The 27,500-nt window shown below is 35.1% G+C and overlaps 3 protein-coding genes across 6 annotated transcripts in view; 1 reads left to right on the top strand and 2 right to left on the bottom strand.

The window, feature by feature from the left end:
• The window catches only part of depdc5 (DEP domain containing 5, GATOR1 subcomplex subunit), a 106,265-nt gene extending 92,383 nt beyond the window's left edge, over positions 1 to 13,882 (top strand). For 3 of the 4 annotated variants that reach the window (XM_061890881.1, XM_061890880.1, XM_061890877.1), the window contains exons 41-43: positions 896 to 978; positions 1,045 to 1,354; positions 13,647 to 13,882. In XM_061890881.1, coding sequence (XP_061746865.1) covers positions 896 to 978; positions 1,045 to 1,334 — 373 coding nt within the window. In that variant the 3' untranslated portion in view covers positions 1,335 to 1,354; positions 13,647 to 13,882. The remainder of the gene's footprint in view (positions 1 to 895; positions 979 to 1,044; positions 1,355 to 13,646) is intronic. The other variant, XM_061890878.1, reaches the window with a different exon arrangement.
• A 3,683-nt stretch (positions 13,883 to 17,565) lies between these two features.
• LOC133544908 (tigger transposable element-derived protein 1-like) lies at positions 17,566 to 19,272 on the bottom strand. The gene has a single exon (XM_061890149.1). It carries the CDS (start codon positions 19,270 to 19,272, stop codon positions 17,566 to 17,568), a length of 1,707 nt encoding a protein of 568 aa, XP_061746133.1.
• Positions 19,273 to 19,570: 298 nt separating this feature from the next.
• The window catches only part of LOC133545639 (intraflagellar transport protein 20 homolog A-like), a 21,898-nt gene continuing 13,968 nt past the window's right edge, over positions 19,571 to 27,500 (bottom strand). Inside the window, exons 5-6 of the mRNA XM_061891401.1 lie at positions 21,959 to 22,036; positions 19,571 to 19,718 (exon numbers count right to left, since the gene is read on the bottom strand). Of these exons, the coding sequence (XP_061747385.1) occupies positions 19,715 to 19,718; positions 21,959 to 22,036 (82 nt within the window). The 3' untranslated portion in view covers positions 19,571 to 19,714. The remainder of the gene's footprint in view (positions 19,719 to 21,958; positions 22,037 to 27,500) is intronic.

Below are 27,500 nucleotides of genomic sequence, written 5' to 3'. Positions count from 1 at the left end.
TGTGTATATATGTATATATATGTGTATATATGCATATAAATATATGTATATATATACATATATGTGTATATATATGTACATATATATATGTGTATGTATATATGTATGTATATATGTGTATATATATGTATGTATACATGTATATATATATGTACATATATATATGTGTGTATATATATGTGTATGTATATATACATATATATGTATGTATACACATCTATATGTATATACATGTATGTGTATATACCCATATATATGTGTATATATACATATACGTATATATGTGTATGTAAACATATGTATATATATATGAGAATATATATGTATGTAAATATATATGTGTATGTATATATGTATGTAAATATATATGTGTATGTATATATGTATGTAAATATATATGTGTATGTATGTATATATATGTGTATATATATGTATATGTATGTATGTATACATGTGTGTATATATATATATATATGTATGTATACATGTATATATATTTATATATATAAGTATATGTATGTATATACATACATATAAAAATAGTTATGGTGTTTGAACATTTTTAATAACATTATGTTACATGTGACCATGTGTGTTGACTTTATGCTTGTTGCATAATTTTGTTTTTTTTTTACACCATGGAAAGTTGTTTGAAAATGTGTCATATAAGTAAATGCTGTGCTATTGTTCCAACAATACATACATTCAAGTGTCATTGATGAAGATATCAGCAAGTCTGGTATTTAAGATGAATTGGATGTTTGTTGAACTCATGAACACAATTTAGATCTTCATACACAAAAGTGAAGACAGGACTTTAGTTTGGTCTTCAGTATGAACACCTGCTAAGTGTGAGAGAAGTACATGTTGACAATAATTGTCCATCTTTCTACAGGTTTGGCTTCGTACTTGACAAGTTTTCAGCGTCGGCCTTCAACTTCCCTTCGGAGAGCAGGTGTCAGTACATCCACGTGACAGGTGAGTGTCACCAGGTGAGACTTGGAGGGACAACATGCAAAGCTCTCTCTGTCTTCCTCCCTGCAGGCACGGTGCTGCTCCAGCTGCCTTACTCCAAAAGGAAGTATGGCGGCGGGCAGCAGCGGCGGCGCAGGAACTCTGCTGCCACCTCCAGCGGTGGTGGTGAGGAGCAGCTGGGCTTCTACTGGGCTTACAACACCATGCTGACCAAGGCCTGGAGGAGCGGCGTGCTGGCGGACGAGAAGTTGGCCGAGCGGCTGCTGAAGGACTTGACTGACTTCTGTGCCAATAAGGACAAGAGGCTGCTCACCTTCTGGGACACCTGCAGGGAGAAGATCAACAGCAGCGCCCCCTAGATGCCTGCAGGAGGTTGGAGGTACTGCGTCTTATTATGCACCACCAAAGCTCATTTGAATAACTGAAGGCTAAAATGAAATAGAAAAAAAAGACATTTCCTTGGATTCAAACACTTTATTTATTTTAGCAAAGATGTTCTATGTGCTGTAATCACTGAGGAGGTTCCCGCCTAATTAAGTCAACTTGCAATCTCACAAATCTAGGCACTCATCTAAGTGAACATAGTCACTTTTTTTTTTTTTTTTAAATAAATTGAGGTTATGATATTTTTTGATTTTACTGTATTTTTTTAATATATCAGCCACTCAGACAAAAGATGTATATCTATGATCAGTGTGTACTTGACTATGATCATAGTGTACTTGACTATGATTAGGGTATATAAAGTGTAGTATACTAAACTATGATCATAGTGTCTTATCAAGTGTAGTGTACTATACTATGACCGTAGTATAGTACACTACATTGCTACCATACTATAGTTCACTGTAATCATAGTATAGATACTTGATACCACACTATGATCATAGTATAGCACACTTCATTTGATACTACACATTGAAAATAGTATAGTACACTATGATCATAGTACACTACACTTCATACTACACTACGATCATATTGTAATACACTGCACTTGACACATGATCATAGTGTAGTACACTCTAATCGTAGTATAGTACACTACACTTTATACACACTACAATCATAGTATAGTATACTACATTTAATACTACACTATGATCATAGTTTAGTACACTATAGTACACTGCACTGGATACTCACATTGATCATAGTTAGTACACTGCACTTGATACACACTTAGATCATAGTGTAGTACACTACACTTGATACTACACTATGAACATAGCATAGTGTACTACACTTTGATCACAGTATAGCACACTATGATCATAGTATAGGACTACACTATGATCATAGTATAGCACACTACATTTGATAGTACACTTTGATCATAGTATAGCACACTACATTTGATACTACACTATGATCATAGTATAGAACACTACATTTGATACTACACTTTGATCATAGTATAGCACACAATGATCATAGTATAGCACACTACATTTGATACTACACTTTGATCATAGTATAGCACACTACATTTGATAGTACACTTTGATAATAGTATAGCACACTATGATCATAGTATAGCACACTACATTTGATAGTACACTTTGATCATAGTATAGCACACTACACTTTGATCATAGTATAGCACACTACATTTGATAGTACACTTTGATCATAGTATAGCACACTACACTTTGATCATAGTATAGCACACTTTGATCATAGTATAGCACACTATGATCATAGTATAGCACACTACATTTGATACTACTCTTTGATCATAGTATAGCACACTAAATTTGATACTACACTTTGATCATAGTATAGCACACTACACTATGATCATAGTAAAGCACACTACATTTGATACTACACTATGATCATAGTATAGCACACTACATTTGATACTACACTTTGATCATAGTATAGCACACTAAATTTTATACTACACTTTGATAATAGTATAGCACACTATGATCATAGTATAGCACACTACATTTGATAGTACACTTTGATTATAGTATAGCACACTACACTTTAATCATAGTATAGCACACTACATTTGATAGTACACTTTGATCATAGTATAGCACACTACATTTGATAGTACACTTTGATCATATTGTAGTACACTGATCATAGTATATAGCACACTACATTTGATACTACACTTTGATCATAGTATAGAACATTATGATCATAGTATAGCACACTACATTTGATACTACACTACACTTTGATCATAGTATAGCACACTATGATCATAGTATAGCACACTACACTTTGATCATAGTATAGCACACTATGGTCATAGTATAGCACACTACATTTGATACTACACTTTGATCATATTGTAGTACACTGATCATAGTATATAGCACACTACATTTGATACTACACTTTGATTATAGTATAGCACACTATGATCATAGTATAGCACACTATATTTGATACTACACTTTGATCATAGTATAGCACACTGCATTTGATAGTACACTTTGATCATAGTATAGCACACTACACTTTGATCATAGTATAGCACACTGCATTTGATACTACACTTTGATCATAGTATAGCACACTGCATTTGATACTACACTTTGATCATAGTATAGCACACTACATTTGATAGTACACTTTGATCATAGTATAGCACACTACATTTGATACTACACTACACTTTGATCATAGTATAGCACACTATGGTCATAGTATAGCACACTACATTTGATACTACACTTTGAACATAGTATAACACATTATACTTTGATCATAGTATAGCACACTGCATTTGATAGTACACTTTGATCATAGTATAGCACACCATGATCATAGTATAGCACACTGCATTTGATAGTACACTTTGATCATAGTATAGCACACTACATTTGATAGTAAACTTTGATCATAGTATAGCACACTACATTTGATACTACACTTTGATCATAGTATAGCACACTTTGATCATAGTATAGCACACTACATTTGATACTACACTTTGATCATAGTATAGCACACTACACTTTGATAGTACACTTTGATCATATTGTAGTACACTGATCATAGTATATAGCACACTACATTTGATGGTACACTATGATCATAGTATAGCACACTACATTTGATAGTACACTTTGATCATAGTATAGCACACTGCATTTGATACTACACTTTGATCATAGTATAGCACACCATGATCATAGTATAGCACACTACATTTGATACTACACTTTGATAATAGTATAGCACACTATGATAATAGTATAGCACACTACATTTGATAGTACACTTTGATCATATTGTAGTACACTGATCATAGTATATAGCACACTACATTTGATACTACACTTTGATCATAGTATAGCACACTACATTTGATAGTACACTTTGATCATAGTATAGCACACTACATTTGATAGTACACTTTGATCATAGTATAGCACACTACATTTGATACTACACTACACTTTGATCATAGTATAGCACACTACCTTTGATACTACACTTTGATCATAGTATAGCACACTATGATCATAGTATAGCACACTAAATTTGATACTACACTTTGATCATAGTATAGCACACTATGATCATAGTATAGCACACTACATTTGATAGTACACTTTGATCATAGTATAGCACACTACATTTGATAGTACACTTTGATCATAGTATAGCACACTATGATCATAGTATAGCACACTACATTTGATAGTACACTTTGATCATAGTATAACACACTACATTTGATAGTACACTTTGATCATAGTATAGCACACTATCTTTGATACTACACTTTGATCATAGTATAGCACACCATGATCATAGTATAGCACACTACATTTGATACTACACTTTGATCATAGTATAGCACACCATGATCATAGTATAGCACACTACATTTGATACTACACTTTGGTCATAGTATAGCACACTACATTTGATACTACACTACACTTTGATCATAGTATAGCACACTACATTTGATACTACACTATGATCATAGTATAGAACACTACACTATGATCATAGTATAGCACACTAAATTGTATACTACACTTTGATCATAGTATACTACACTTTGATCATAGTATAGCACTCTACATTTAATACTAGACTTTGATCATAGTATAGCACACTAAAATTGATACTACACTTTGATAATAGTATAGCACACAATGATCATAGTATAACACACTACATTTTCTACTACACTTTGATCATAGTATAACACACTACACTTTGATCATATTGTAGTACACTCATCATAGTATAGCACACTAAAATTGATACTACACTTTGATAATAGTATAGTACACTATGATCATAGTATAGCACAATACACTTTGATCATAGTATAGCACACTATGATCATAGTATAGCACACTACATTTGATACTACACTTTGATCATAGTATAGCACAATACATTTGTCCATAGTATAACACACTATACTTTGATCATAGTATAGCACACTAAAATTGATACTACACTTTGATCATAGTGTACTATACTATGATCAAAGTGTAGTGTGCTATACTAAACAGTATGGTATAAATTTAGTGTGCTATACTATGATCAAAGTGTAGTGTACTACAATATGATCAAAGTGTAGTATCAAATGTAGTGTGCTATACTATGACCATAGTGTGCTATACTATGATCAAAGTGTAGTATCAAATGTAGTGTGCTATACTATGATCAAAGTGTGCTATACTATGATCAAAGTGTAGTATCAAATGTAGTGTGCTATACTATGATCAAAGTGTACTATCAAATGTAGTGTGCTATACTATGATCAAAGTGTACTATCAAATGCAGTGTGCTATACTATGATCATGGTGTGCTATACTATGATCAAAGTGTAGTGTGTTATACTATGTTCAAAGTGTAGTATCAAATGTAGTGTGCTATATACTATGATCAGTGTACTACAATATGATCAAAGTGTACTATCAAATGTAGTGTGCTATACTATGATCAAAGTGTAGTATCAAATGTAGTGTGCTATACTATGACCATAGTGTGCTATACTATGATCAAAGTGTAGTGTGCTATACTATGATCATAGTGTAGTATCAAATGTAGTGTGCTATACTATGATCAAAGTGTAGTGTGCTATACTATGATCAAAGTGTAGTATCAAATATAGTGTGCTATACTATGATCAAAGTGTAGTGTGCTATACTATGATCAAAGTGTACTATCAAATGTAGTGTGCTATACTATGATCAAAGTGTACTATCAAATGTAGTGTGCTATACTATGATCAAAGTGTAGTATCAAATGTAGTGTGCTATACTATGATCAAAGTGTAGTATCAAATGTAGTGTGCTATACTATGACCATAGTGTGCTATACTATGATCAAAGTGTAGTGTGCTATACTATGATCAAAGTGTACTATCAAATGTAGTGTGCTATACTATGATCATAATGTGCTATACTATAATCAAAGTGTACTATCAAATGTAGTGTGCTATATACTATGATCAGTGTACTACAATATGATCAAAGTGTAGTATCAAATGTAGTGTGCTATACTATGATCAGTGTACTACAATATGATCAGCGTGTAGTGTGTTATGATCATTGTGTAGTATCAAATGTATTGTGCTATACTATGATCATAGTGTACTATATTATGATCAAAGTATAGTGTGTTATACTATGATCAAATTGTAGTGACAAATGTATTGTGCTATACTATGATCAAAGTGTAATGTGCTATACTATGATCAAAGTGCATTATTAAATGTAGTGTGCTATACTATGATCATAATGTGCTATACTATGATCAAAGTGTAGTATCAAATGGAGTGTGCTATACTATGATCAAATTGTAGTGACAAATGTATTGTGCTATACTATGATAATAGTGTACTATACTATTATCAAAGTGTAGTATCAAATGTAGTGTGCTATACTATGATCAAATTGTAGTGACAAATGTAGTGTGCTATACTATGATCAGTGTACTACAATATGATCAAAGTGTAGTGTGTTATACTATGATCAAAGTGTAGTATAAAATGTAGTGTGCTATACTATGATCAAAGTGTACTATCAAATGTAGTGTGCTATACTATGATCAAAGTGTAGTATCAAATGTAGTGTGTTATACTATGATCATGATCAAAGTGTAGTGTTCTATTCTATGATCATAGTGTGCTATACTATGATCAAAGTGTGCTATCAAATGTAGTGTGCTATACTATGATCAGTGTGCTATACTATGATCAAAGTGTAGTATCAAATGTAGTGTGCTACACAATGATCAAAGTGTACTATCAAATGTAGTGTGCTATACTATGATCATAGTGTGCTATCAAATGTAGTGTGCTATACTATGATCAAAGTGTAGTATAAATGTAGTGTGCTATACTATGATCAGTGTGCTATACTATGATCAAAGTGTAGTATCAAATGTAGTGTGCTACACAATGATCAAAGTGTACTATCAAATGTAGTGTGCTATACTATGATCATAGTGTGCTATCAAATGTAGTGTGCTATACTATGATCAAAGTGTAGTATCAAATGTAGTGTGCTATATACTATGATCAGTGTACTACAATATGATCAAAGTGTACTATCAAATGTAGTGTGCTATACTATGATCAAAGTGTAGTATCAAATGTAGTGTGCTATACTATGACCATAGTGTGCTATACTATGATCAAAGTGTAGTGTGCTATACTATGATCAAAGTGTACTATCAAATGTAGTGTGCTATACTATGATCATAATGTGCTATACTATAATCAAAGTGTACTATCAAATGTAGTGTGCTATACTATGATCAAAGTGTAGTGTGCTATACTATGTTCATAGTGTGCTATACTATGATCAAAGTGTAGTGTGCTATATACTATGATCAAAGTGTAGTGTTCTATACTATGATCAAAGTGTAGTGTGCTATACTATGTTCATAGTGTGCTATACTATGATTAGTGTAGTGTGCTATACTATGATCAAAGTGTACTATCAAATGTAGTGTGCTATACTATGATCATAATGTGCTATACTATAATCAAAGTGTACTATCAAATGTAGTGTGCTATACTATGATCATAGTGTGCTATACTATTATCAAAGTGTAGTATCAAATGTAGTGTGCTATATACTATGATCAGTGTACTACAATATGATCAAAGTGTAGTATCAAATGTAGTGTGCTATACTATGACCATAGTGTGCTATACTATGATCAAAGTGTAGTATCAAATGTAGTGTGCTATACTATGATCAAAGTGTGCTATACTATGATCAAAGTGTACTATCAAATGTAGTGTGCTATACTATGATCAAAGTGTACTATCAAATGTAGTGTGCTATACTATGATCATAGTGTAGTATCAAATGCAGTGTGCTATACTATGATCAAAGTGTAGTATCAAATGTAGTGTGCTATACTATGATCAAAGTGTACTATCAAATGTAGTGTGCTATACTATGATCATGGTGTACTACAATATGATCAAAGTGTAGTATCAAATGTAGTGTGCTATACTATGACCATAGTGTGCTATACTATGATCAAAGTGTAGTATCAAATGTAGTGTGCTATACTATGATCAAAGTGTAATGTGCTATACTATGATCAAAGTGCATTATTAAATGTAGTGTGCTATACTATGATCATAATGTGCTATACTATGATCAAAGTGTAGTATCAAATGGAGTGTGCTATACTATGATCAAATTGTAGTGACAAATGTATTGTGCTATACTATGATAATAGTGTACTATACTATTATCAAAGTGTAGTATCAAATGTAGTGTGCTATACTATGATCAAATTGTAGTGACAAATGTAGTGTGCTATACTATGATCAGTGTACTACAATATGATCAAAGTGTAGTGTGTTATACTATGATCAAAGTGTAGTATAAAATGTAGTGTGCTATACTATGATCAAAGTGTACTATCAAATGTAGTGTGCTATACTATGATCAAAGTGTAGTATCAAATGTAGTGTGTTATACTATGATCATGATCAAAGTGTAGTGTTCTATTCTATGATCATAGTGTGCTATACTATGATCAAAGTGTGCTATCAAATGTAGTGTGCTATACTATGATCAGTGTGCTATACTATGATCAAAGTGTAGTATCAAATGTAGTGTGCTACACAATGATCAAAGTGTACTATCAAATGTAGTGTGCTATACTATGATCATAGTGTGCTATCAAATGTAGTGTGCTATACTATGATCAAAGTGTAGTATAAATGTAGTGTGCTATACTATGATCAGTGTGCTATACTATGATCAAAGTGTAGTATCAAATGTAGTGTGCTACACAATGATCAAAGTGTACTATCAAATGTAGTGTGCTATACTATGATCATAGTGTGCTATCAAATGTAGTGTGCTATACTATGATCAAAGTGTAGTATCAAATGTAGTGTGCTATATACTATGATCAGTGTACTACAATATGATCAAAGTGTACTATCAAATGTAGTGTGCTATACTATGATCAAAGTGTAGTATCAAATGTAGTGTGCTATACTATGACCATAGTGTGCTATACTATGATCAAAGTGTAGTGTGCTATACTATGATCAAAGTGTACTATCAAATGTAGTGTGCTATACTATGATCATAATGTGCTATACTATAATCAAAGTGTACTATCAAATGTAGTGTGCTATACTATGATCAAAGTGTAGTGTGCTATATACTATGATCAAAGTGTAGTGTTCTATACTATGATCAAAGTGTAGTGTGCTATACTATGATCAAAGTGTACTATCAAATGTAGTGTGCTATACTATGATCATAATGTGCTATACTATAATCAAAGTGTACTATCAAATGTAGTGTGCTATACTATGATCATAGTGTGCTATACTATTATCAAAGTGTAGTATCAAATGTAGTGTGCTATATACTATGATCAGTGTACTACAATATGATCAAAGTGTAGTATCAAATGTAGTGTGCTATACTATGATCAGTGTGCTATACTATGATCAAAGTGTAGTATCAAATGTAGTGTGCTACACAATGATCAAAGTGTACTATCAAATGTAGTGTGCTATACTATGATCATAGTGTGCTATCAAATGTAGTGTGCTATACTATGATCAAAGTGTAGTATAAATGTAGTGTGCTATACTATGATCAGTGTGCTATACTATGATCAAAGTGTAGTATCAAATGTAGTGTGCTACACAATGATCAAAGTGTACTATCAAATGTAGTGTGCTATACTATGATCATAGTGTGCTATCAAATGTAGTGTGCTATACTATGATCAAAGTGTAGTATCAAATGTAGTGTGCTATATACTATGATCAGTGTACTACAATATGATCAAAGTGTACTATCAAATGTAGTGTGCTATACTATGATCAAAGTGTAGTATCAAATGTAGTGTGCTATACTATGACCATAGTGTGCTATACTATGATCAAAGTGTAGTGTGCTATACTATGATCAAAGTGTACTATCAAATGTAGTGTGCTATACTATGATCATAATGTGCTATACTATAATCAAAGTGTACTATCAAATGTAGTGTGCTATACTATGATCAAAGTGTAGTGTGCTATACTATGTTCATAGTGTGCTATACTATGATCAAAGTGTAGTGTGCTATATACTATGATCAAAGTGTAGTGTTCTATACTATGATCAAAGTGTAGTGTGCTATACTATGATCAAAGTGTACTATCAAATGTAGTGTGCTATACTATGATCATAATGTGCTATACTATAATCAAAGTGTACTATCAAATGTAGTGTGCTATACTATGATCATAGTGTGCTATACTATTATCAAAGTGTAGTATCAAATGTAGTGTGCTATATACTATGATCAGTGTACTACAATATGATCAAAGTGTAGTATCAAATGTAGTGTGCTATACTATGACCATAGTGTGCTATACTATGATCAAAGTGTAGTATCAAATGTAGTGTGCTATACTATGATCAAAGTGTGCTATACTATGATCAAAGTGTACTATCAAATGTAGTGTGCTATACTATGATCAAAGTGTACTATCAAATGTAGTGTGCTATACTATGATCATAGTGTAGTATCAAATGCAGTGTGCTATACTATGATCAAAGTGTAGTATCAAATGTAGTGTGCTATACTATGATCAAAGTGTACTATCAAATGTAGTGTGCTATACTATGATCATGGTGTACTACAATATGATCAAAGTGTAGTATCAAATGTAGTGTGCTATACTATGACCATAGTGTGCTATACTATGATCAAAGTGTAGTATCAAATGTAGTGTGCTATACTATGATCAAAGTGTAGTATCAAATGTAGTGTGCTATACTATGATCAAAGTGTACTATCAAATGTAGTGTGCTATACTATGATCAAAGTGTACTATCAAATGCAGTGTGCTATACTATGATCATGGTGTGCTATACTATGATCAAAGTGTAGTGTGTTATACTATGTTCAAAGTGTAGTATCAAATGTAGTGTGCTATACTATGATCATAGTGTGCTATACTATGATCAAAGTGTAGTGTGCTATACTATGATCAAAGTGTAGTATCAAATGTAGTGTGCTATATACTATGATCAGTGTACTACAATATGATCAAAGTGTACTATCAAATGTAGTGTGCTATACTATGATCAAAGTGTAGTATCAAATGTAGTGTGCTATACTATGATCATATTATGCTATACTATGATCAAAGTGTAGTGTGCTATACTATGATCAAAGTGTAGTATCAAATGTAGTGTGCTATATACTATGATCAGTGTACTACAATATGATCAAAGTGTACTATCAAATGTATTGTGCTATACTATGATAATAGTGTACTATACTATTATCAAAGTGTAGTATCAAATGTAGTGTGCTATACTATGATCAAATTGTAGTGACAAATGTAGTGTGCTATACTATGATCAGTGTACTACAATATGATCAAAGTGTAGTGTGTTATACTATGATCAAAGTGTAGTATAAAATGTAGTGTGCTATACTATGATCAAAGTGTACTATCAAATGTAGTGTGCTATACTATGATCAAAGTGTAGTATCAAATGTAGTGTGCTATACTATGACCATAGTGTGCTATACTATGATCAAAGTGTAGTATCAAATGTAGTGTGCTATACTATGATCAAAGTGTAGTATCAAATGTAGTGTGCTATACTATGATCAAAGTGTACTATCAAATGTAGTGTGCTATACTATGATCAAAGTGTACTATCAAATGCAGTGTGCTATACTATGATCATGGTGTGCTATACTATGATCAAAGTGTAGTGTGTTATACTATGTTCAAAGTGTAGTATCAAATGTAGTGTGCTATACTATGATCATAGTGTGCTATACTATGATCAAAGTGTAGTGTGCTATACTATGATCAAAGTGTAGTATCAAATGTAGTGTGCTATATACTATGATCAGTGTACTACAATATGATCAAAGTGTACTATCAAATGTAGTGTGCTATACTATGATCAAAGTGTAGTATCAAATGTAGTGTGCTATACTATGATCATATTATGCTATACTATGATCAAAGTGTAGTGTGCTATACTATGATCAAAGTGTAGTATCAAATGTAGTGTGCTATATACTATGATCAGTGTACTACAATATGATCAAAGTGTACTATCAAATGTATTGTGCTATACTATGATAATAGTGTACTATACTATTATCAAAGTGTAGTATCAAATGTAGTGTGCTATACTATGATCAAATTGTAGTGACAAATGTAGTGTGCTATACTATGATCAGTGTACTACAATATGATCAAAGTGTAGTGTGTTATACTATGATCAAAGTGTAGTATAAAATGTAGTGTGCTATACTATGATCAAAGTGTACTATCAAATGTAGTGTGCTATACTATGATCAAAGTGTAGTATCAAATGTAGTGTGTTATACTATGATCATGATCAAAGTGTAGTGTTCTATTCTATGATCATAGTGTGCTATACTATGATCAAAGTGTGCTATCAAATGTAGTGTGCTATACTATGATCAGTGTGCTATACTATGATCAAAGTGTAGTATCAAATGTAGTGTGCTACACAATGATCAAAGTGTACTATCAAATGTAGTGTGCTATACTATGATCATAGTGTGCTATCAAATGTAGTGTGCTATACTATGATCAAAGTGTAGTATAAATGTAGTGTGCTATACTATGATCAGTGTGCTATACTATGATCAAAGTGTAGTATCAAATGTAGTGTGCTACACAATGATCAAAGTGTACTATCAAATGTGGTGTGCTATACTATGATCAAAGTGTAGTATAAAATATAGTGTGCTATACTATGATCATAGTGTGCTATACTATGATCAAAGTGTAGTATCAAATTTAGTTTTATATGATCATAGTGTAGTGTGTACATCACACTTTGATCATACTACACTTGGATCATACTATAGCACACTATGATCATAGTACATTTGATACTACGCTTTGATCATAATATATCACTACGATCAAAGAATAGCACACTACATTTGATACCACACTATGATCATAATTTAGTATTCTACACCTGATATTAAACAATGATCATAGTGTAGTACACTACACTTGATACTACACGGGTGGAAAGCAGCAGCGCAGGACCACCAGGAGGCGGGACATGCGGCGGCGAGGAGAGGCGTGACACACGCGGAGCGATACTGCAGCGGCAATCTAAGCCAGGTGCGTAAATTACACACCTGCTCACAATCTGTCTATCTGCTGTTAGAATACAAAAAGGGCGAGGGAGGAACGAGCGAGAGAGCAGCACGGAGGAGGAAACAACGGCCAGCAGACGAAAAGCGCGACAACCGAGAGAGGGATGATACATCCCTGCCTAGGACACAAGCCTAGGACGCTGTAAAGTGTGCAGCAGACATGCCAGGAGAGTGCACTGAAAAGTGATGCCACCAAAGGGCCAGCTGACTAAATGGTTATTGAAACAATAAATCAAAGTCAAAACTGCTACAATGTGTCATTTGTCAGATGTCCCTGCAACCAACACCAGGACAGCAGGAAGTCCGTTACAATAGCACACTACACTTTGATATACTATAGCACACTACATTTGATCATAGTATAGCACACTACACTTTGATCATAGTATAGCACACTACACTTGATACTACACTATAATAATAGTGTAGTATATTAATGTAGTATCAAGTGTACTACACTATGATAGTAGTGTAGTAAATAATGATCAGTTTAGTACACCACACTTGATACACACTACGATCATAGTATAGTAGACTATGATCATAGTATAGTACACTGCACTTGATACTACACTATGATCATAATTTAGTATTCTACACCTGATATTAAACAATGATCATAGTGTAGTACACTACATTTGATACGACACCAAGATCATAGCATAGTAGACTATGATCATAGTATAGTACACCACGATCATAGTTTAGTACACTACACTTGATACTGCACTATGTTCATAGTATAATACACTATGACCATAGTATAGTACACTACACTTGATACACACTACAATCATAGTATAGTAAATTATGATCATAGTATAGTACACTACACTTGATACACACTACAATCATAGTATAGTAAATTATGATCATAGTATAGTACACTATTATCAATATAGTACACTGCACTTGATACTACACAATGATCATAGTATTTTACACTATGATCATAGTATAGTAAACTATGATCATAGCATAGTACATTATGATCATAGTATAGTACACTACACTATGATCATAGTATAGTACAATGCACTTGATACTAAACTATGATCATAGTATAGAAAACTACACTTTGATAATATTAGAGTACACTATGATCATAGTATAGTACACTTGATACTACACTATGATCAAAGTATAGTACACTATAATCATAGTTTAGTACACTACACTTGATACACACCACGATCATAGTATAGTACACTATGATTATAGTATTGTACACTGCACTTGATACACACTACGATTATAGTTTAGTACACTATGATCATAGTAAAGTACACTACACTTGATACTATAATATGATCATAGTATAGTACACTACACTTGATACTACATTATGATCATTGTATAGCACACTATGATCATAGTATAGTAGACTATGATCATAGTATAGTACACTGCACTTGATACTACACTATGATCATAATTTAGTATTCTACACCTGATATTAAACAATGATCATAGTGTAGTACACTACATTTGATACTACACTATGATCATAGCATAGTAGACTATGATCATAGTATAGTACACTACGATCATAGTTTAGTTCACTATACTTGATATACACTATGATCATAGTTTAGTACACTTCACTTGATACTACACTATGTTCATAGTATAGTACACTGCACTTGATACTACACTATTATCATAGTGTAGTACACTACACTATTATCATAGTGTAGTACACTACACTATGATCATAATATAGTACACTACACTTGATACTACACAATGATCATAGTGTAGTACACTACACTTGATACACACTACGATCATAGTTTATTACACTGCACTTGATACTACACTATGATCATAGTGTAGTAAATTATGATCATAGTATAGTACACTATGAGCATAGTTTAGTACACTACACTTGATACACACTACAATCATAGTTTAGTACACTGCACTGGATACTACACTATGATCATAGTATAGTAAATTATGATCATAGTGTAGTACACTATGAGCATAGTTTAGTACACTACACTTGATACACCCTACGATCATAGTATAGTACATTATGATCATAGTATAGTACACTGCACTTGATATGATCATAGTACACTACACCTGATACTACACTATGATCATAGTATAGTACACTATGATCATACTATAGTACGCTATGATCATAGTATAGGACACTACACTTGATACACACTACGATCATAGTATAGTAAATTATGATCATAGTATAGTACACTGCACTTGATACTACACTATGATCATAATTTAGTATTCTACACCTGATATTAAACAATGATCATAGTGTAGTACACTACATTTGATACTACACTATGATCATAGCATAGTAGACTATGATCATAGTATAGTACACTACAATCATAGTTTAGTTCACTATACTTGATATACACTATGATCATAGTTTCGTACACTTCACTTGATACTACACTATGTTCATAGTATAGTACACTGCACTTGATACTACACTATTATCATAGTGTAGTACACTACACTATTATCATAGTGTAGTACACTACACTATGATCATAATATAGTACACTACACTTGATACTACACTATGATCATAGTGTAGTAAATTATGATCATAGTATAGTACACTATGAGCATAGTTTAGTACACTACACTTGATACACACTACAATCATAGTTTAGTACACTGCACTGGATACTACACTATGATCATAGTATAGTAAATTATGATCATAGTATAGTACACTATGAGCATAGTTTAGTACACTACACTTGATACACCCTACGATCATAGTATAGTACATTATGATCATAGTATAGTACACTGCACTTGATATGATCATAGTACACTACACCTGATACTACACTATGATCATAGTATAGTACACTATGATCATACTATAGTACGCTATGATCATAGTATAGGACACTACACTTGATACACACTACGATCATAGTATAGTAAATTATGATCATAGTATAGTACACTATGAGCATAGTTTAGTACACTACACTTGATACTACGATCATAGTATAGTACATTATGATCATAGTATAGTACACTGCTGTGGCATGCTGGGTAATGGAGTTCTTATGTTACCTAGCTCACAACATCACAATATATATCTGCCTTAGGCCAGCGAGAAGGCCTCACTGACAACTACCTGCGATCTGATTGTCTATCGCAACCGTCTATCAACTGTATGTGTCCGTTCGATTGCAGCGCACAGACGCCAGCATTGTTGATTCTGAAGGCTTCGGGCAGATTTTAAGCTAGCTGAATTCTGATTGGATAAGCACTATATAACCACAAAACAACAGCACTGTAAGGAGCATAATATGACATGAAGAGAATATGTATACTTTTACATATTTAGGGAAAGTCAATTAAAAATTACTTTTATCTTTAATTATGATGATGATTTCTGGTTATATATATATATATATATGTATATATATATATATATATATAAATGAAAAGCATTATGGTTTATTGGCTTTTTTCTTACATTTGCACTGTAGTTTTTAATTCTTAGACCCCCCGTCATAAACAAAGCTACAATAAAGTCCAGCCGCATTTGGGCGGTGACAGTTTTTTTTTTTTTTATTGAAGTCAGCATGAACAAAAGAAATGGACGACCGAAAAAGTTCCAGAAAAGTTCTTTGAGACGGTTAAAGTTTCATCCTGGAATTGATGAATGGAGTGAGAAGTCAAATGTCAAATGTCCTAATGGCCCCGTAGAGAAGACAGCAGCTCCTCTATTATTGAACAAACTTAGGAGTTGAATTATTTCTGTATTGGCTTTCCTAACTCTCATTAGTCCAATCTCAAATGAAGTTTCCCATTCAATAAACTGAAATGCCATTAATCCCTTCAGGCCCCCTCCAAAAAATGTTTAAAAATGGAGAAGTATCCTAAAATAAAATGGATAAAAATTGAACGTACAATTACTTGGTTTTATTCGCTGATTTTGGTCCTTTTGGCCAGGCTTTCCTCACCCTCATCTGCAGGAGAGTCCGGTACAAAACAGTCCAAAGAGGTCTGCTTAGTCCTCTCTTTTAGAATGTGTCTGAAATGAGTTAAGCAAAGGGAGTCAAATAGGGCCGTGGCATGTCCAGTTGCAGCTTTTTCCGGGTGTTTCTTCTGGATAAAGTCCACAAGTTTCTCCCAGATCCCCAACATTTCCTTGATCTCACTGGTTGAGATGACCTCCGTGTCGCCGATCCCTTGCAGAAGGTTGGCATGCTGCTGCATCTGGAGCTCCTTCAGCTCCTCTGTGGTCAGTTCTTCAGAGTGCTCGTTGATGAGCTCGTTGATGTCGCTGTCGTTCATGTCCAGGCCCATGGACTTGCCCAGGGATAAAATCTCCTTGATCACTGCCCCGGGTTCCAAAGTTTCAGAGTCCGTTTCAGACACGGCCTCGGGCCACAGCCTCTCCCATGCAGAGGTCAAGGTCCTCGCCGTAACGGCCTGCCAGGCCATGTCAATAATCCTGAGGCAGATCACGATGTTGTAGTGATCCTTCCAGAACTCTCGGTAGGTGAAGTCTGTGTACTCGGTCATCTCAAAGCAGTGGCGAAACAAGTGCCTGGTGAAGAGAGTCTTGAAACCCGAAATCACCTCGTCCATGGGCTGCAGAATAGGGGTGACGTTGACCGGAAGGTAGATAATCTTTATGAACTTGAACTCCTCCAGGATGTCATCTTCAAGGTTGGGCAGGTGAGCAGGTGCATTGTCCAGGACCAGAAGGGCTTGCAGGGGTAGATTATTTTCCTGGAGATATTTCTTCACGTCAGGACCAAAGACCAAATTCAACCACTCCACAAAGAACTGCTTGGTGACCCACGCCCTCTGGTTGGCCCTCCACATGACGGGCAGCTTGTCCTTCACAATATTGTTGGACTTAAAGGCTCGGGGGTTTTCGGAAAGGTGAACGAGCAGAGGCTTAATCTTGCAGTCTCCGCTGGCGTTGGCGCACAGAGCGAGGGTGAGTCTGTCCTGCAAGGGTTTTTTTCCCGGCATCGCCTGCTCCTCAGCTGTTGCGCAAAACTTCTTTGGCATCTTCTTCCAAAACAGTCTGGTCTCGTCGCAGTTGAAGACTTGCTGAGGGACGTATCCTTCTGCTGCGATGATTTCAGCAAAGGTTTTCAGGTAGTCATCAGCCGCTTCCATATCGGAGCTCGCTACCTCACCGTTCCTGACGACAAAGCGAATGCCGATCCGTTTTTTAAATCCATCCAGCCAGCCCCGGCTGGCTTTGAACTGCTCGGCCAAAGCCTCGTCCGTCAAAGTTCCTGGGGTCTTCTGCAGTAAACTAGCGTAGATGGCTCGCGCCTTCTCGCAGATTATAGCCTCGGTCACGGTATCGCCTGCCAGCTGCTTCTCCTTCAACCACACCACCAGCAGCCTCTCCATGTCTTCGTGGATCGCCGTCCTCTGCTTGGAAATGATTTTAATGCCCTTGGCTGGCGATATCGCCTTAATCAGCTCTTTCTGCTTGAGTATCGTGCAGATGGTAGAACTGCTACGCTCGTACTCCCTCGCCAAGTCGACCACACGCACACCTTGGTCGTGTTTTTCCACTATTTCTTTCTTTAGTTCGAGGCACATCATTCGCTTTTTCCTCTCACTGCTCTCCTTGGCGCTCACTTTCTTGGGACGCATGGTTATTGCACTAACTACTTTAAAAAGCCTGTTGGTTGGGCTGCTCACATGCACCACTGTACTAAATAAAATAATTTAACCTCAGCTTTATCAGACTTCATGAAAACATTCCTGCAAGATTGGTGGTCTTAAGTCAGCTCCAGGGACACAGGATCATTTGTCAATGTCCAAACAACAAATCTTTAACGTGTAGCCAATCCTCAATAGTGTGAAGCGTTTTTGTTGCTATGTTTGTTGCCAAACTAACTTAGATTTACACCCAGTGTAGAAAAAAGCTCAAGCGTAGACTAATGACACAGCAACAGGAAGATCTGGAGAGGTTCCTTGTCTTACTCGGATATAGTTCAACTGGACTTAGAGGGCACCTGTTGTCGGACTTGAATCTTCAACTTGTGGGATGGCCGCTCCACAAACCAACGTAAACACTGGCTGGCTTCTTGACTCAGCTGAAAAGAGACATTTGAACAAATGAGTAACACAGCGTGGTAAATACTTTGATACACTTATGGTTTCCTTAATGACTTTCTTTTAAAAGAGACAGAATATCGAGAACAAATCCTGCAATAAACTTTTCAGTGGAATTTTGCCCACTGTTCACAATCCTAAGGAGAGACAAGACGACAAGTTTTTTTTTGGCATTCTAATTTGTAAAAATGTGCTCGTTCTTGGAGGCTAGCAATGCAAATATTTAGAACAATTAATTCTACCTCGAAACGCATTCCTGTAACCGTAGGCGCCGAAATACATTCCTGCAAGTGGGTGCTCTTTGTGTGTGTATTATTTAGTCTTGTCCCCATACCAATATTTTGGTACCGGTACCAAAAGTTTTTCTGTACTTTTCTAAATAAAAGGGGACCACAAAAAATTTAATTATTGGCTTTAATTTAAAAAAAAAATGTTAGGGTACATGAAACATGTGTTTATTATTGTCATTTAGTTCTTAAATAAAATGTTGAACATTCTGGACAACTTGACTTTTAGTAGTAAGTAAACAAAGACTCCTAATTAGTCTGCTGTAACATATTGTGTCATTTATACACCTATTATTTTGTACACATTATGAGGGACAAACTGTAAAAAAAATGTGTATTAATCTACTTTTTAATTTATTGTTAATATCTGCTTACTTTCTCTTTTAACATGTTCTATCTACACTTCTGTTAAAATCTAATAATCACTTATTCTTTTCTTCTTTGATACTTGACTTTAATTTTGGATGATACCACACGTTTGGGTATCAATCTGACACCAAGTAGTTACAAGATCAGAAATTGGTCATATTCAAAATCTTCATGTGTCCAGGGACGTATTTCCTGTGTTTATAAACAATATACATTTTAAAAAACGAAAGAAGATTTTGTGATGCTAAAAAATATTGATTATTATAATTATAATTATAGTAGTCTTGACTAGATACGCTATTGTACGTGGTATCATTACAGTGGATGTTAGGTGTAGATCCACCAGTAGCCTTTGTATATATTGTAGCGTCCCGGAAAGAGTTGGTGCTGCAGGGAATTCTGGGAATTTGTTGTGTAGTGTTCATGTTGTGTTGCGGTGCAAATATTCAAGCTGGAGCGACACTGAGGAACTATTTTTCTGGCGTACTAACACATCAACATGCTCTGGTATTAGCCGTAGAAGCGAACTACGGCAAGAGATTAGCTAGCTTCTACGTCAGCACAAAATGCGTTTGAGTTTGTAATTCACAACAATGTGATAGGACACCAATCTGTACTTAGTGAAAATCATGAACAATCATATTACAGTACAAGTAAAGTATTATTTCAAGTTTTGTGTGTGCACAGCTAGACGTGCCGCGTGTATTATGATCAACATTAAAGTGACTCCCTCGATGGACAAACATTTTTTTCCGGTTTATGTAGGTAAGCACTCTATTGATGTCAAAATAGCATAATATCAATTTTCCAGCTTCAACGTCATGCCGACCTCAATCTCTAGGCTTCTGTCTGCTCCAACGTCTCAGCCTTCCTTTGTGCTCGCTTCTAGAAGCAGTAGTTTATCCTCTGTATGTCCAGCTTCAAAAAAATTAGGTTGTGAATCCTCATTTGTCCAGAAATAGTCGTCTTTGTTGTTTGGTACCTAGTCTGCCATGATTAGAACATGCCAGAATTTCGGAAGAAACGGAAAGCTTGCTTTTGCAGCGAACACCGAAGCATGCTGATGTGTTAGTACACTAGGAGTTCCTCAGTGTTCACTCTTACAATGATAATGTAGCTACAGCTTGGTTACTATACAGGTTACAGAACGTAAATAAACTACTGTTGATGTTTTTTGAATGCATTTTTTAAGTGATTTAGCGGTATAATGGATTGCTAACATTAGCTGCATCGCTAGCCACCAAGAACGAGACGATGATCTTTACACGTTTGAATTAAAAAAATAAACATTTTTTCCATCAGAATGATTGTGAACAATTGGCAAAAATCCTCAAAAAGTGCAGTTCCCCTTTAAGTTGGAAAAAAGTGTGATATTTTCATAAATAAACGTATTTAACATCACATTAAGAATCAGGGATGACTCTTCAGTTATTGCTATTCTCGACATGAGACAGCCTTGTATAGAAACTTTTTAAGCTAATGTCAATATGTGGAATGATTTCATGCTTTTGTAGGATTGCTTGATTAGCTCTCTTTAGAAAACAATCTCCAACACACAAACTTACTTTTGCAGAATAAACTGGTTGATGAACTCGTTCTGTTCAGACTCCACTTTAGACAAGGCATCACACTCAATGCAATACCTGGAACAGACACAGCAACAGCATTAAGATCAATCTAGGCAACAAATGTGTTTCCATCCATCCATTTTCTACCGCTTATTCCCTTTTGGGGTCGCGGGGGGCGCTGGAAAGGTGGCGACTTGTCCAGGGTGTACCCCGCCTTCCGCCCGATTGTAGCTGAGATAGGCGCCAGCGCCCCCCGCGACAAATGTGTTTTCTTTTTCCAATTCATACCTTTTCCTGATAAAAAGTGTATGTCATAAAAGGGCAGACGGTGGAAAATAATCCAAAACACGCAACAGTTTCAAGGTTTTGCGATGAATACAACTGGTTTGCATTAACATTTCCACAAGCGGTTCAAATTAAAATCTACCAATTCTGAAAAAAAAGTGGTCAAATATCGAACAATAATTATTCTACAAAAAAAACATCTAGCTGAGAGAAATTTAAGCAAATATTAGTTGTGATAAATGTCCCACATGAATAAGAATATTCACAGAATGCATGTCTATATTTGAGTATGTATACATTTGATGTGTTATTTAAAAAATCCTAACTTATTTGTGCACCAAATTCTTTTTAACAATGGTTGGGACTGTATGTTGTGTAATCACTCCAAATAAAGCTGTTTAAAAATACTTTGACGTATGAATATGACATCTATGTACTAACCAGTTCACACAACAACAGATGTTGTCGTGTTGGAGACCGGCAACTGGAATCTAAACAATGGCTATAGTTCACAAATTGTAAAGGCCATATTTTTTCCTAAGTGCGTCCCGCAGCTCTTTCTTTAACGGCCTATGGCACATTCTAATAATACAATTACAAAAAAACATTAAAAAGAGCAAACCGGTGAAATGTAACGAGCAAAAGTTGCGATATTTACTTTAACAACAAAAAGCTGCAATGCAAGCTGTTTTTTAACTCATTGCTCAAAAATAATGAATTACAAATCTATATTGTTATGAGTTATTGGCATATTGAAAAGTTCAATTACATCACATCAAATATGCTACTTTTAAATATTTTTGTGAAAAACTATTGCACTTTTTTTATGAGTTTTCGCCATAAAAAAACTAAGATTTCTATAACAAAAAGCATAGTAAAAACGTACTTTTAAATATTTTTGTGAAAAACTATTGCACTTTTTATGAGTTTTTGCCATAAAAAAACTAAGATTTCTATAACAAAAAGCATAGTAAAAACGTACAATCGATGGATGGATGGGGAAATTTAAACCTTGGGGGGGGGGAAAAACAACTAAAGTGTCATTTGTATATATATATATATATTATCTTGGGGCCCTTTTGAAACCCTTATAATTTTAGTGGGATTTTTTTTTAAACTGTCATTGTTTAAAAAAAAAAACAAAAGATTTAAAATCAATATTATGAGTTCTTGACCTATTTATGGCTCAAATTGCTTCACAACAATCCACACTGAACATTTTGGGGGGTAAATGTTGCATATTTTGTCTTTTTGCTTCATAAATCATCATTTTCTTAAAACAAAAAGGGCTTCAAACATTTTTTTAAATTTTTATATTGACAGATCTTAAGCTGAGCTAAAAATTTACCGTAAATATTTTTTTAAATTAATTTACATCTTGTTTTTCAACATTTTTATGACATGAGACTTTTTTGGGTCCTGGGACCAAACGAGATGGTAAAAAAATACATCTATATATTGTATTGGTTTAGAAATTGAAAAATATCAAACTGGCCCCTGCATGTATTAATTTTTCAGTGTGTGGCCCTCAGTGGAAAATGTTTGGGTCACCCCTGAGTTTAAGTCTCCACGTCAGTCTTGCTTGCTTGTTTTATTTCACAAAGAGTGTTGTCGGTGTGTAAAGGCAACATATTTTTTTAAAGTATTGCTAGCATATGATTTGGAAACAGATCTGTACTAAATCACCACCGGTGGAGGGCTCAGTTAATTACATTAACATAATACTAACTCACCAGTGCCTCCATGGAAATGCCCCCCTCTACCTCAAAGGACTGCTCACCCCCAAATCCTCCACACAACACCCCCGTTCCTGACAGTCTAACCTCCTCCAACCTCCGTGGACAAAGCTGTGCCACTCCCAGTCTGTGGAACATGCTCCCTGACCACCTGAGGGCACCACAGACTGTGGAAGCTTTTAAAAAAGGCCATTGATGATAAAGATGGAGTGAGATGCCTTCTTCTAGCCTACCACATCACTTCACAGCTAACATTCGCAGCAAAAACGCGACCTGACAAATGTTGTCGCCGAGTGGATTACTTTAAGAAGCTACTTTCACTTTAAATGAAGGAGAAAACTAAATATACATCATTTCAGTTTTTAATACAGACAATATTTTGCCTTTGCCAGATAAGACTTTAAAAGAGAGCTATTGTTTTCGTACATGCAGATTTTTCTAACAATATAGAAATTGGTGTTGTCGTGTACAATAGTTTCAGAGGTCTACAAAAATGTCTTTGCTTTGGTTTTTTGAAAAGTACCTGGTACACAGCGTGCATACTTTATTTGTATTGACAGTAGAAGGTCTCGGAGTAAAAGTTGAATATTATTTGAGTACTGTATACTATTGTCTGGTGTCTCTTTTCCCCCTACAGCAGGGATGTCCAAACTATTACAATAAATAGTTGTATTTTTTACCTTTTGGGTTCCCCTTAAGTTTGGTCCTGGGGATCCGAAAGGGTCTCAAGTCATAAAAAATAAAAATAAAAGTCATACACAACTTTTTTTTCTCTCCAACACTTAAATGATCTCGAGATCAACTTTCACACAGTATTAACTAAATCCACTATGGACTGGAATCTCACACTATTAACTAGATCCACTATGGACTGGACTCTCACACTATTATGTTAGACCCACTATAGACTGGACTCTCACACTATTATGTTAGATCCACTATGGACTGGACTCTCACACTATTATGTTAGATCCACTATGGACTGGACTCTCATACTATTAACTAGATCCACTATGGACTGGACTCTCACACTTTTATGTTAGACCCACTATAGACTGGACTCTCACACTATTATGTTAGATCCACTATGGACTGGACTCGCACACTATTAACTAGATCCACTAGAGACTGGACTCTCACACTATTAACTAAATCCACTATGGACTGGACTCTCACACTATTATGTTAGATCCACTATGGACTGGACTCCTACACTATTAACTAGATCCACTATGGACTCTCACACTATTAACTACCTCCACTATGGACTGGACTCTCACACTATTATGTCAGATCCACTATGGACTGGACTCCTACACTATTAACTAGATCCACTATGGACTGGACACTCACACTATTAACTACATCCACTATGGACTCTCACACTATTGACTAGCTCTCCTATGGACTCTCACACTATTAACTAGATCCACTATGGACTGGATTCTGACATTATTAACTAAATCCACCATGGACTCTCACACTATTAACTAGATCCACTATGGACTATGGACTGGATTCTGACACTATTAACTAAATCCACCATGGACTCTCACACTATTAACTAGATCCACTATGAACTCTCACACCATTAACTAGATCCACTATGAACTCGCACACTATTAACTAGATCCACTATGGACTGTCATGCTATTAGCTAGATCCACATAAAAAACAACAACGGAAGAAATGTGTCAACAAACATGAATAGCATTGGGCAAACTTCAAGTTAACAGACACTCCTGAACGCAACGTGCCTACAGGTTTCGTCTGATTAACCAGATCTAGTAGATTCTCACACTATTAACTAGATCCACTCTGGACTCTCACACCATTAACTAGATCCACTATGAACTCGCACAATATTAACTACATCCACTATGGACTGGACTCTCACACTATTAACTAGATCCACTATGGACTGGACTCTCACACTATTAACTAGATCCACTATGGACTCTTACACTATTAACTAGATCCACTATGGACCACGGACTGGATTCTGACACTATTAACTAAATCCACCATGGACTCTCACACTATTAACTAGATCCACTATGAACTCTCACACCATTAACTAGATCCACTATGAACTTTCACACTATTAACTAGATCCACTATGAACTTGCACACTATTAACTAGATCCACTATGAACTCGCACACTATTAACTAGATCCACTATGGACTGTCACGCTATTAGCTAGATCCACATAAAAAACAACAACGGAAGAAATGTGTCAACAAACATGAATAGCATTGGGCAAACTTCAAGTTAACAGACACTCCTGAACGCAACGTGCCTACAGGTTTTGTCTGATTAACCAGATCTAGTAGATTCTCACACTATTAACTAGATCCACTCTGGACTCTCACACCATTAACTAGATCCACTATGAACTCGCACAATATTAACTACATCCACTATGGACTGGACTCTCACACTATTAACTAGATCCACTATGGACTCTCACACTATTAACTAGATCCACTATGAACTCTCACACCATTAACTAGATCCACTATGAACTCGCACAATATTAACTAGATCCACTATGAACTCGCACAATATCAACTAGATCCACTATGAACTCGCACACTATTAACTAGATCCACTATGAACTCGCACAATATTAACTAGATCCACTATGAACTTTCACACTATTAACTAGATCCACTATGGACTGTCATGCTATTAACTAGATCCACATAAAAAACAACAACGGAGGAAATGTGTCAACATACATGAATAGCATTGGGCAAACTTCAAGTTAACAGACACTCCTGAACGCAACGTGCCTACAGGTTTCGTCTGATTAACCAGATCTAGTAGATTCTCACACTATTAACTAGATCCACTCTGGACTCTCACACTATTAACTACATCCACTATAGACTGGACTCTCACACTATTATGTTAAATCCACTATGGACTGGACTCTTACACTATTAACTAGATCCACTATGGACTGGACTCTCACACTATTAACTAGATCCACAATGGACTCTCACACTATTAACTACATCCACTATGGACTGGACTCTCACACTATTATGTTAGATCCACTATGGACTGGACTCTTACACTATTAACTAGATCCACTATTGACTGGACTCTCACACTATTAACTAGATCCACAATGGACTCTCACACTATTAACTAGACAATGGACTCTCACACTATTAACTAGATCCACAATGGACTCTCACACTATTAACTAGATCCACAATGGACTCTCACACTATTAACTAGATCCACTATGGACTGTCACGCTATTAACTAGATCCACTATGGACTCTCACACTATTAACTAGATCCACTATGGACTCTCACGCTATTAACTAGATCCACTATGGACTCTCACACTATTAACTAGATCCACTATGGACTGTCACACTATTAAATAGATCCACTATGGACTCTCACACTATTAACTAGATCCACTATGGACTGTCATGCTATTAACTAGATCCACATAAAAAACAACAAGGGAGGAAATGTGTCAACAAACATGAATAG

This window comes from Nerophis ophidion, linkage group LG28, assembly GCF_033978795.1.
Source record: "Nerophis ophidion isolate RoL-2023_Sa linkage group LG28, RoL_Noph_v1.0, whole genome shotgun sequence".
In the NCBI taxonomy this organism is placed as follows: Eukaryota; Metazoa; Chordata; class Actinopteri; order Syngnathiformes; family Syngnathidae; genus Nerophis; species Nerophis ophidion.
The sequence above is the reverse complement of the archived record's forward strand: the minus strand, read 5'-3'. Positions and strand labels throughout refer to the sequence as shown.